General features: G+C 44.8%; 1 protein-coding gene across 3 annotated transcripts in view; it reads right to left on the bottom strand.

Moving 5' to 3' along the window:
- The window catches only part of ZNF236 (zinc finger protein 236), a 255,426-nt gene that overhangs the window by 231,077 nt on the left and 10,964 nt on the right, over positions 1-13,385 (bottom strand). For all 3 annotated transcript variants that reach the window (XM_075314639.1, XM_075314636.1, XM_075314638.1), the window contains exons 2-5: positions 13,053-13,192; positions 11,573-11,737; positions 8,761-8,939; positions 5,585-5,709 (exon numbers count right to left, since the gene is read on the bottom strand). In XM_075314639.1, coding sequence (XP_075170754.1) covers positions 5,585-5,709; positions 8,761-8,939; positions 11,573-11,737; positions 13,053-13,192 — 609 coding nt within the window. The remainder of the gene's footprint in view (positions 1-5,584; positions 5,710-8,760; positions 8,940-11,572; positions 11,738-13,052; positions 13,193-13,385) is intronic.

Genomic DNA, 13,385 nt, shown 5'->3' with positions numbered 1-13,385 from the left:
ATGCATGTAATGGCTGCCGGCGTCCTGAGAGAAGAAGGGGGGCGGGCCCTGGGCGTTCCTGACCAAGAGCGGGAAGCCTGCTTCCCTCTGTGCCTAGTGTGAGGGCTGGAGCATGTAAATCAGGCTCCAGCCCTCCTCGCTGCCGTGAAACAGCGTCTCTCCCCTACCCTGATTGACAGGGTGGGGGCGGGAACGATCGGAGCTGCCGGCGTCCTAGGCCCAAAAGCCGGGGACTCAATTTATAACCGCCGCCGCCGTAAAAGCGCGGACGGCGGATCCCCGGCGCACCACAAGTCACAGCAGCGCCGCCCGGTCCAGAGGGGGTCGGCGCTGCGTTCCCAGAACACAAAGTCCCCCAGATAACTGTAGGAACACCAGCTCAGTGTACGGTCCCCGGCGCACTACAACACCCAGCCAGCCCGGAGTGTGTCTGTGCCTGCCGGGGACACAGAGTACCTGTATGATGCAGGGCCCTGTCCCTGATGGTACTCCTGCTCGGCATCCACCAGGTTCTAATGGGTCTGTGGATGGAGCCCGGCGTCAGAGCTTTGAGGCCGGCAGGATCCCACTTCCACAGAGCCCCCAAGGGGATGTGGAAGGAAAACAGCATGTCAGGCTCCAGCCCTGTACCAGCAATAGGTACCTCAACCTTACAACACCATCCAGGGGTGAGAAGGGAGCATGCTGGGGACACTATATGTGTCCTCTTTTCTTCCATCCGAACTAGTCAGCAGCTACTGCTGACTAAAATCTGTGGAGCTATGCATGGAATGTCTGACCTCCTTCGCACACAAAGCTAAAACTGGAGTACCCGTGATACCACGGGGGGGTATAGCCAGAGGGGGAGGGGCCTTGCACTTTTAATGTAGTGCTTTGTGTGGCCTCCAGAGGGCAGTAGCTATACCCCAATCGTCTGGGTCTCCCAATAGAGCGCTGAAGAAATTGGGATTGGTTTAGAGGGCCGGACTAATATAATTACCTCAGTTCTACCCAATATACTACATTACTACACCCCCTCCATATACTACACCTGTAATAAACTACATCACTACACCCCTATATACTACACCTGTAATAAACTACATCACTACACCCCTATATACACCTGTATTATACTACACCCCCTCCATATACCTGTAATATACTACACCCCCATATACACCTGTATTATACTACACCACTATATAATACACCTGCGATATACTACATCACTACACCCCATATACTACACCTGTAATATAGTACACCCCCATATAGTACACCTGTAATATACTACACTTCCATATAGTACACCTGTAATATACTACACCACTACATCCCTATATACTACACCTGTAATATACTACACCTCCATATAGCACACCTGTAATATACTACACCTCCATATAGCACACCTGTAATATACTACACCTCCATATAGTACACCTGTAATATACTACACCTCCATATAGCACACCTGTAATATACTACACCTCCATATAGCACACCTGTAATATACTACACCTCCATATAGTACACCTGTAATATACTACACCTCCATATAGTACACCTGTAATATACAACACCTCCATATAGCACACCTGTAATATACTACACCTCCATATAGCACACCTGTAATATACTACACCTCCATATAGTACACCTGTAATATACTACACCTCCATATAGCACACCTGTAATATACTACACCTCCATATAGTACACCTGTAATATACTATACCTCCATATAGTACACCTGTAATATACTACATCTCCATATAGTACACCTGTAATATACTACATCTCCATATAGTACACCTGTAATATACTACATCTCCATATAGTACACCTGTAATATACTACATCTCCATATAGTACACCTGTAATATACCACACCTCCATATAGCACACCTGTAATATACTACACCTCCATATAGTACACCTGTAATATACTACACCTCCATATAGCACACCTGTAATATACTACACCTCCATATAGTACACCTGTAATATACTATACCTCCATATAGTACACCTGTAATATACTACACCTCCATATAGTACACCTGTAATATACTACACCTCCATATAGTACACCTGTAATATACTACACCTCCATATGTCACACAGCCTGCACCCCCATATCTCACACACTACACCCCCATATGTCACACACCCTGCTCCCCATACAGCCTGCACCCCCCATATCATACACACTACACCCCCATATGTCACACACCCTGCTCCCATACAGCCTGCACCCCCATATCACACACACTACACCCCCATATGTCACACACCTTGCTCCCCATACAGCCTGCACCCCCCCCATATCACACACCCCCTGCTCCACATATCTCACCCTGCCTGTACCCCAACTTACCCCTCTCAAATACTCTGCACCCCTTCACATCCTTCTGTCAGTCTGCAGCCCTCATATGCCCCTCACCCTGCACCCCTCCCCCCCTCATGTCCCCTCTTTTCTTATTACCAGTCATCATGTGTCCATATCTCCTTCAGGATTCAGTATCTTGCTTTCTGCCCGGCATCCTGTGTCTCCTCCCACACAGTCACATGGGCGTGACGTCATCGCAGGTCCTGCAGGATGGCGTATTCCGTCTGCCGTGGAGGAGCGCTCCTGCTCTGCCGCAGCTCAGAAACGGCTGGTGGCCTCTCCAGGTCAGGGGCCCCTCTACTGACACTGGGCTCCCCTGACTCACAGGCCGGCACCCTGACGGTCGCGCAGTCGGCCACTACACAGCGGCACTACACATAGGGGCCCGGCAGCCGGCTCTGCAGAGCGGCTCCCGGGCCCCTATAACCCTGCGGGCCCGATCGCAGTGGCGACCTCTGCAACCGCGGTCGTTATGCCCCTGACCCCATGTACTACACCACTATATACACAACACCATATACTACACCTGTAAAACTACACCACTACACCCCCAGTATTAGTCACCAGTCCCCCCTCCCCCATTGTCCCCTCCTCAGCTTATTAGTCACTACTTACCTCTCCCTTCTTATCGTCCCCGTTCTCAGGCACCTCCATACAGGTCTCCCGCTGAGCTGCTCCTCTTGTACGGGCCCCCGACGCTGCTTCTCTTCAGGCCCCGGCTGCTGCAGCTTCTTCTCCTGCCGGGCGGGAACTTTTGAAATGACACACGCAGCGCAGTACTGATCAGAGCGCGCGCATGTGTCACTGACAAAGTGCCGGCAGGGAACAGAGGAGAGACTCCTGCATTCCGCTGCCTGCACTGACTGTGCGGACCTGCAGGATCTCTCCCTGCCCGGCACGCTGCAGCCCGGCTCCACTGCACCGGCTAAAGACGGGCGGGCCGATCGCAGAGAGTAGGCGGGCCGGATGTGGCCCGAGGGCCGCCCCTTGCCCATGTCTGCTCTATAATATATACAGCCTGTGTACTCAGATATGTAGGAGTTTTTCCAAGAGTGGTGGTGGGACTGTGGTATGCTCGGGGGATGGAGGCGGAACTGGAGTGGAGCCTGGGCAGAGTCTCAAAGGGGCCCGAAAATGTTGCCAGTATGGGGCCCTGAAATTCTTAGTAGCGGCCCTGCCCATCAGCATGACATTGGTAGTCACACCCCATCAACACAGCAGAGAGTAAGAAAAGCGCTGTTCTGTGGGTGCCACTTAGGCATATACTTAAAAAGTGAAATAATTCCAGATAACCTCTTTATGTACCTTTTTAAGTAATGCTGTTCAGAGGTGTATAAATGCTTAAAAATGGACGAATAAGCATAAAATATGTACAAAGATTACAAAGATTGTACAAAAAAAAAAAAAAATCAATCCCTGCTCTTCCTCAATTTATCTTTTTTTCTTTTATATTACAGAAGAAAATTGGGAATTTCAGGAGATCAGCTATGTTCCCCATCCTCTTCATCATTGTTTGTGTATGACTGTTCGACAACTGGCTGCATCCAAAAGTGATGTGCTCCACCTGGAGTTGGGCAAAACGATCACCGAGGCCCACCTTGTTGGCTGAGGGGAAAGGGGCTCCAGTAAACTCCCAGCAAAAATGGAAATAATCAGCAAGATATTAAGTTATGGATATCTACAGGACTCCTACAAGACCGTTTCATGATCATGTTTAGCAGTGGTGGCTGAACATGCAGTGTTTACAAGCTCTTTCCCAATAAGCTTGTAAACACTGCACTGAGGCTGGCAAAGACTGCTGGAGTGGGACATTAACTCTTGTTCTTGGCCATCTTCTGTCCACTGGGCTTCTGATGCTCCCGAGCTGCCTCATATAGCTGCATCAGAGGCCACACTGTTCAGGCCAGCAATATGCTGCAGGGTTGATCTATCCAGGAAGCCAGGAGTCTGGGGAGCAGGGTGCACCTGCTTAAAGGGAATCTGTCAGCAGGTTTTTGCTACTTAAGCTGAGGACAGCATGATGCAGGGGTTAAAAAACAAAAAGCAAGGATGCCTCTCTTACCTATGTGTGCTATTGTTTACTTTATCTAATGGCTTTATTACCCTGTTATTAACATTGCAGGACTAGAAACACACAAGCAAAGAAGTTTGATGCACCCCTGCCTGTGATTAGCACCTCATAGACATTGCACAATCTCTATTGAAAGCCTGGTGTGAACGGGACAGCTTCCCAGCTCAGCTACATGCTTAAAACTTAATCGTTTAATTATGTGAGAATGGCTGAAGCCAGTAATCTTTGTGGTACACCGTTGGATTCAGAATCTCCTTGCCTACATTATGTTGCTGTAAGATGAGGTAGCAAAAACCTGCTGACAGATTCCCTTTAAAGGCTGCTTTACACGGTACGACCGATTGTGAAATTGCACAATCGATCGTACCCGCCCCCGTCCTTTTTGCGTCACGGGCAAATCGCTGCCCGTGTCCCACAAAGTCGGTAACCCCCCCATCACACGTACTTACCTCTCGTGCGACCACGCTGTGGGCGGCAAACGTCCACTTCCTGGAGTGGGAGGGACGTTTGGCGTCACAGCAACGTCACACGGCCGCCGGCCAATGGAAGCGGAGGGGCGGAGATAAGCGGGACGTAAACATCCCGCCCACCTCCTTCCTTCACATAGCCGGCGGCGGCCGCGTGACGCAGGTGAGCTGCTGTTCATCGTTCCCGGGGTGTCACACGGAGCGGCGTGTGCTACCACGGAAACTATGAACAACTAAATTAAACGATATTATGGAACCTAGCGACCAGTACACGACTCACGATTTGTGAGCGATACTGCGTCGCTAGGAGGTGTCACACAGGCCGGCATCGCCAGCGATGCCGGATGTGCGTCACAAAAACCGTGACCCCGACGATCTATCGCACGATAGATTGTCTGGTGTAAAGCAGCCTTAAGAAGATGGAACAAACCCTTTAATCGTTTATTCTTGGTTTACTGATTCTTTAAGTCCAATGAATTGGATTTTACTGCCAGGTTATCGGAGACCACGGCACAGCAAATAATATAGAGCTGCAGAGGGAATCATAGTTATTTGTGAATAATGCAGATATTATTAACACTAGATATTAACTCATATTCCCATGTGCTCATTATAAGCACATATCCTAACATTTCCTGACCTGCGATCAGCGCAGGAGCTGCCCTTACTTACCTGTGTGGATTCTAACGTGGCGCGTTAACTGACTTGGCTTTTGAAAGGTTTTACCGCAGTGTGGACAGGAGTAGGAGAAGCCACTTCTATCTATGTTTCTGTTGTAAGATCTGCTACTTGTGACCCTGTAAATGTACAAAGGCAAAAAGTGAACAACACTGCAAGAAAAGTTGCCAGAAATGACATAGATGCATAATAATGAACCACTGGTCTCTACTGCTGACATTCAAGTACTCCAAGAATTCTGCAAGAGCAGTGTTTTGCCTTCTGAAAAGTGATGTTCTGAATAAATTATTGATAAAGAAAGTGATACAGCTCGGAATAGCCTCTGCAGGAGATATTAATACTGCTGTTATAGCAAAGTAGCAAGAAAGGGATTGGGATGAGTGATAGCTAGAATTTCAACACTCTGCACATTGTTTAGCAAATGACTTATGGAAAACTCTTACCTTGGTGGTTAAAAAGAAAAAATTCCCAATTGGTTTCCTTTTTTTATTTCTGCTAAAATCCCGTCATCCGCTGGGAATACATCAAGAGCAATCAATGCATGGAAGATTATGCCTATGCTAAATCTAAATACTTAACAGAAGAGGTCAATAATATGAAATGGTGGTGGTCCGATCATCCGATGTGCGCTCCGGCAGCCATGAATGGAGCAGTCCACCCCAGCTCTGCTATTGCTTTGGCAATGGTTGCCGCACCTTAATGGTTAGGAGCCCACTAAGAAGTTTGGTGTGACATGGCAGGGGGCTTCATCTCATTCTGATCAGAATGTTAACCAAGAACCTAGTGTTCGGTTTTGTACATTTTTGCTGCTTAGCAGACATAGATTATTGTAAAAGCTTTGTATGTGGGATAAGTGATCAATATGTAAGTAGACAATCCCTATAATGGTGCACGGTACAAAGCACATCTGTAGCGTTCACGTTATTAAACAATATCTGTATCACTGCTCATGCATTAAAATCATTGGCAAAATGGCCACGTTTAGTCGTTATTTGGACAATCACACCGTAAGGGCTTGTTCATACACTGCTTGTTTTCATGCACTTTTCAGGAATAAAAAACACTGCACTTTGCAGTGGCAACAAAGTTACTGAGATTTTAGAAATTTTATGCATGGGCTGCTTATTTTTTTTTCTTTGAACCATCAAGGCGTAACCCCCCCCCACCCCCCCAAGTCTGACACCTGTCAATTGTTTCAGCGATTTTCACCCATTCAAAATTAATCAGAAAAAAAATGCAATGAAAAACATTTTCCTGCCAACATTCTGGTTTTTGGTGCACAAAAAACTACTGCCAATATTCAAGGTGTGCACACATCCTAAAGGAGATTTTCTGGACTAAATAATCAGAATATAAGTACATTAGAAGGAACTTTGTAAAGTAGTCCTTTTTACCCTGAGTGAATTGATCCCCGTTTTGCATGTGATGCCTCAAAGACAAAAATTAAATTGACATGCCCTGCGTCCTCTTGTGGTCCACCAGCTTCTGGCCAAGAGAGTCAACGAAGCACGATTTATGTAATCATTCACAAATGGATGAGATTGTCTACCACATCCCAGTATCCATATTCCAGCCAATATCAGTGATGTCGGGAGGAGCAGCAGGTACAGAAACGGGATATGGAAGAAGGCAACCTGTGGGCAGTGTGTCCAAAAATGCTCCAAACCAGATGGAAACAGCAGTCTGTGACCGCAGACCCCAAAAAAAGCCCCCCAAAAGGCCATGTAAACTAAAAAGGGAATTGAGGATGGCAATGTAACATTATATAGAATTTTGTAAATTGGTGTCTGGAAAAAAAAAACAAAAAAAAAAAAAAAAAAAAAAAAAACACGAAAAAAGCAGAGTTTTTTAGCACTTGTTTTATTCCCGCCGCTCCCCTAAATATTCCACCCAGTATTGAATGGAACCTGTGATTGAGCTTTATGCTGCACAAACCATGGGTACAAAGAAACATAGCCTAGTTACGTAATGGTTGGGTTTTTTTCTTTTAAGGTATGTTTTTATTCAAGATTTTTCCTTTCTAAATCTTCATGCATCATTACATGTTATATAAAGTGCATCCATAAATTTTTAATCTTATGTTGTGCATCTGACTCAGGGACAGTGTGAACAGTTCACATGAGGCTACTTTTGTCTGTTGGCTTCCATTTTATTGCCTTTGTATCCATCCTGAATGTCATATTGAACGGTCCCTTGTAGAGCTGATTATCTCTTCTCTCCGTCCATCTATTGCCATTTCCTTAATCATTAGTAACTCCCACTCTTCACCTTTTTCCATATATCTTCTCTGCCTCAAACTATATATTCACGTATTAAATCCAATTAACCTGACAAGTTACGGTAACTCATGGCCGGTCAGTGCGTACCTCCGTGTGGTTTTTTTGTTCTATTTGTTTCCCCTATTTGCCCCATATTTATTGTTGTACTATTCTGGTGATGGCACCCCACTTTGCTCAAACACCATCAACGCTATGTTTACCTGTCATAATTCATGATGTGGTCTTTGGTGAATCCCGGACTCCCTAGCAGACATTTGTGTTTACTCCTTATTTGAAGTTGAGATCCTCAAAGGGATCCATTACCAATCTCATTTCATACGAAAGTGTACAAAAGAAAGCCACGTATGTATTACTCGAACTCGCCAGCATTTCAGATAAAACATAGTATGAAGAGTCACCTAGAGAGCATAGGAAGAGACGTGATGAGTTCAATGCGGTGCCTAGCCAAATTCTCTCCAACTAGTGTGTACATAGGGAGAGACCTGCCAATCACCTAGAAGGGGGCGGGGAGAATCTGACCAGGGACCACATTAGACTAATCATGCACCTACCTATGGTCCTGGCTCTTCAAACTGTTTTCTCTGAAACACATCAGAGTAAAACACACCTGGCTGCATTATGGCTCTGAAACTGAACACTGAATTGAGTGACAGATTCCCTTTAATACGGAGTAATCAATACCGTCATCACTGTGTGTGATCTCTGATCTTCCTGCTGCCTTTTAAAGATGAGCATAGCAATTTTGGTCAGACCCAATGATCCCAATAGCATTTGATTTAACTATCTTTTTTCTATTTGTACACAAAGAGCTGCCATTAGGTCATTTTTGATAGCCTACAGTCATAAGTCCCATGCCAAGACACCAAACAAACAAGAAAAAGTCATTTATACCTTATTTTAAAATGTGTTTTCATGTGATCTTTAAGCTGTGGAGCAGATTCAAAGGTCTTCTTGCAGGACTTGCAGCTGTAGGTCTTGCTACCTGCCAGCTCTTGCCGGTGTTCCTCCATGTGCAGTGACAGATGGCTTTGTAGTGTGAACTCATCGCCGCACTCAGAGCAGATGAGGATCTATGGAAAGTAAAAAATACTCAAGTCAACTCCAAGTTTTCAACAATCAATAAATCTTTGGCTTACCTTTAAAATTTAAAGTGGTTTTCCAAGATTGAAAACTGTATTCTTCATTCAGTTCTTACAGTGACAACTGTTAAAGAAATTCTGTGAGCACAGAACGACTGTTCAGAGCAGTGCATGTGCCGTACAACAGTGCGCCTTCTCATCTCTTGTTTTCCATCTAGCTCCGCTCTGAAAACTTAGAGCTGTCAATCAATGAAGGAGGTGAGAGGGAAAACAAATATTCAGGAAGGTGTTCTTAATGATTAGCCCCGCCATGTTGCACTGAGTGCCTGTGCTTGGTTTGGACAGTCATTCTGTGCTGACAGACTCCCTTTAAACTTGTAATACACTTAAGGCCGCTTCACACGCTGCGATATCGTGACCAATATCGCTAGCGTGGGTACCTGCCCCCATCGGTTGTGCAACACGGGCAAATCGCTGCCAGTGGCGCGCAAAATCGCGCAGACCCGTCACACTACTTAACCTGCCTAGCGACGTAGCTGTGACCGGCGAACCGCCTCCTTTCTAAGGGGGTGGTTCGTTCAGCGTCACAGCGCCGTCACAGCAGCGAACACTGAACCGCCGCCAAATAGAAGCGGAGATGAGCGGGACGAACATCCCGCCCACCTCCTTCCTTCCGCATTGCGGGCGGGACGCAGGTAAGGAGAGGTTCCTCGTTCCTGCGGTGTCACACAGAGCAATGTGTGCTGCCGCAGGAACGACGAACTACATCATTACTGAAGCCACAACGATATTCGAGAATGGACCCCCATGTCAACGATGAGCGATTTTGCATGTTTTTACGACGATGCAAAATCTCTCATAGGTGTCACACGCAACGTCATCGCTGAAGCGACCGGATGTGCGTCACAAATTCCATGACCCCAACGAGATCGCTTGAGCGATGTCGCAGCGTGTAAAGCGGCCTTTACATTAATCAAACTACTGGCTTTCCCAACTTCTAAATAGCGGTCACATGACTCGACTGTGATTACATTACATCTACCGAGCACATGCTGTTCGTACTCATTAGATAGTGATAGCACGGCGTGGCAGGGTGGTGCACAAGTAGGTTCCAAAACCATATATAGCATCACGTACCCAGCATCCAGCACCCATTACAACCCCGGTGGATGCACACAGCACTCAATCATCCTGATTAAACATGTTTGTACATTGATGAAGATCGCCTGATCGAAACATTTGTGCCTGTTTAATTTCTGGATATATAAAATGACTAGAACAAAATGGCCTATTGAGTTCCAAGTATTGCTTGGTACGTATTCATTAGACCTGCCCTAGTGACAGAACGTCATCTGTGACGTCCCACTTCAGGACTTGTCACTATGCATTGGTGAATATACTGACTAGGCTGACAGCAACCTGTACCACACATGCTCAGGGCAGGCAATACCGCTAGCTGTAGAGAAATCATACAGGCAACAAGCAGAGCTAGCTCGGTTCACTTATGCTAGTCCTTGTTCTGTTACACTATATGGATGAACTTAATGCATGCAATAATTCCCCTCCTGTATTACATTGGGCAACAATACCCAAAGGATATGTGGACTCTATAAGGTAGTGGAGAGGGGGCAATCAGACCAAAGCAGTCAGTGTTGAAAATACTGACCAGCCCCACTGCATCGTGATGTAAACAAGCAGAGAGTGGATGGGGTTACAGAAATTATAGGAGAGAGATTGAGGGGTACATTCTGGTATGTAAAGGGAATCTTTCATCAGGTTTTGCTACCTCATCTGACATGAACACAATGTAGGCAAAGAGATTCTGAATCAAATGGTGTATCACAGATTACTGGGTGCAGCCATTCTAAAACAATCAAAGAATTTAGATCCAGGAACACAGCAGAGCTGGAGATAGCTGCCAATGCCCACACCAAGGCACTCAATACAGAGTGTGCATTGACTGAGAAGTGTCAATCACAGCAGGGGGAGTTTCCGACTGCCCTGCATGTGAGTTTCTAGTCCTGCAATATGAATCACACATATTTTACATAAACAATCACACACACTGATAAGAGAAGCACAGCTGCTTTTTGTTTTTCAACTCTTACAGCATGTTCTCAGCTACATAGCTAAAACGTGATGACAGATTCTGTTTAAGAACTGCATGATCTCTAAGAAGCATAATTGAGAGTTTTGCCAATTTTGTAGTAAAACAGAAGACTCCTTCAAGAAACCGAATTAATTGCTATAGTTTTTATTCTAGATCTGTGAACTAAGTTCTCACATATAGCAAAATATTAAAAAGCCAACAGTGACACTAAAAATACAGATAAAATGCCTACTATCTCTTATTAGCCATCAAGTTGTACCAAGATCACTTTATAAATGGTCTGTCAAACATTTCTATCAGGAGAGCTTGTGTCATAAGAAAGGAATAAAGAATGTAGGAGTGTGGCAAAGTTACAACAACCAATATGGCTGCCAACATGCTACTTCAGTACTTTAGGAGAGTGAGTGCAATCAATCATTCTTGATATGTAGAATGTTTGCATGAAAAGACAGAAAATGAAAGTACTAACAAAAAAAACTAAAAAAATCTAAAAAAGGATATAATATGTAGTTACCTCTTCTTTCTCGTGGAGCATAATGTGAGCTTTGAGACTGGCCACACGGGAGAACTTCTTGTTGCATGCTGGACACACGGGATCATCCACATTATGAGTAGACTTATGAAGTGTAAGGTTAAACTCAATATTAAAAGATAACGGGCACTGATCACACCGGTGAGGCTACGGGAAAAAAAAAACAAAAAAAACACTTATGTAGTTAAATGGTCCCTTTTGTTTCAACAAAGTCTGCATTAGTCAATAGTACAAGCCAATATCAGAAACAATGTAATATATATCATACGAAAAATATTCTCATTTCTCTACACATCAGCCATCTCTTTCTCCTCCTTTCTTTCAAAGTAATCATTAATACAACTAAAATCAGTTTTGGTTAAAACAAGCTACTACCGGCTCACTGAGATGTCAGGTTATATCTGCCTATTAAAGTCTATGGTGTGGGCTGGTGGAGGGAGAAGCAAAGATAGGTACAGACATCTACAGACCTGTACTGCTGCTGTCTAGTAAGAGGCATATTCAAAGCTGAATAATATTTTGCATATTGCTTATGCCTATGTAATTCATAGATATGGGAGAGTAGGAATCTCCCAAAATTTCTGAGTTCTGTGTATTGGAGACATTTCCACCCACTAGCTCAGAGATAACTGAACCTTAGAGACAGCCTGCAAACAGAAAAACCTTTGAAAATGAACAATACAATTCATAATGGTTAGTGTTATTCCACAAAGTAATTAAAAAAAATTCCTGGATTATCAAAATACCCTTTAAACAGGATCCATGTGACACCACTATATGGAGTAGGCACTAATGTGTGCGCTGGGAGGATTCACAAGTCTGAAATCACACAGAGTGACTGCTGACTTTTCATGATAGACTGAACAACTTGTTTAAGGGGTTAATTACAATTCAGATATATAGATTTGTATAGTAATAACTCCACAATATTAAAGGGGGTGTACAGGCAAAAAACAAAGTTCCCCAGGGATTTAGAACCAACTCCGTAATCAGCACTGATACAGGAAGAAAATACGTTACCGTTCAACCACATGCCAGACCGCTGCAGCCTGTGATTGGTCGCAGGGGTCAGGTGATTTGAGTAGTGTGTGTTCCTGATGTCACTCAGCAGCATGAGGATTCAGGAGAGAGCAAACATCTGGTGAATGTTACATGAAGGGTGCCTGCCATCTGTCCCAACGAGCAACCTGACAGTGCTGCAGCAGCAAGGATAAGGTACGGCAACATTTTATTAGGGGTTTCCCAATAGATATATCAGCGATGTGTCATCAAGCAGGTTTGCCGTGAATCCTTACCGATGTTTTATTCTTGGACGTTAACAAAAAAGTGAAGTTCTCAAATTCTAAATATTAAAGAAATTTTTAGCGGTGACGTTTATTTGTCATGTGTCTGCTGAGCCTGCAAACAAAACCATAAAAATCACTCCTCCACTACAGATCAGCACAATGCATGGGTTCCTCACCTTATCATTCCGCTCATGATGTCGCATGTGTTTTTGGTATTGGGTTTCCTTATTGAAAGTCAGCATGCAAATACCACACTTATGGGATGAGCCATGGTAGGGGTAGCTGGGATTCTCTGCATTCGCTGGCAAAACACCGTCTATACAGAAGTGGAGAAGAAAACACAGGGTCAAAACTATACATCTGGAATCAGTGACAGGACCAATGTAGATTTTCTGCAATGAGAGTTGGTTGTTGTACAGGGTCTCCACAGAAAGCAATGTATTTAAAGGGGTTTTCCACTTTTAGAAAAGTGTACCCCAAATATTGCCCCTCATGTAAAATAGGAAAAT

This window comes from Anomaloglossus baeobatrachus, chromosome 6, assembly GCF_048569485.1.
Source record: "Anomaloglossus baeobatrachus isolate aAnoBae1 chromosome 6, aAnoBae1.hap1, whole genome shotgun sequence".
In the NCBI taxonomy this organism is placed as follows: Eukaryota; Metazoa; Chordata; class Amphibia; order Anura; family Aromobatidae; genus Anomaloglossus; species Anomaloglossus baeobatrachus.
The sequence above is the reverse complement of the archived record's forward strand: the minus strand, read 5'-3'. Positions and strand labels throughout refer to the sequence as shown.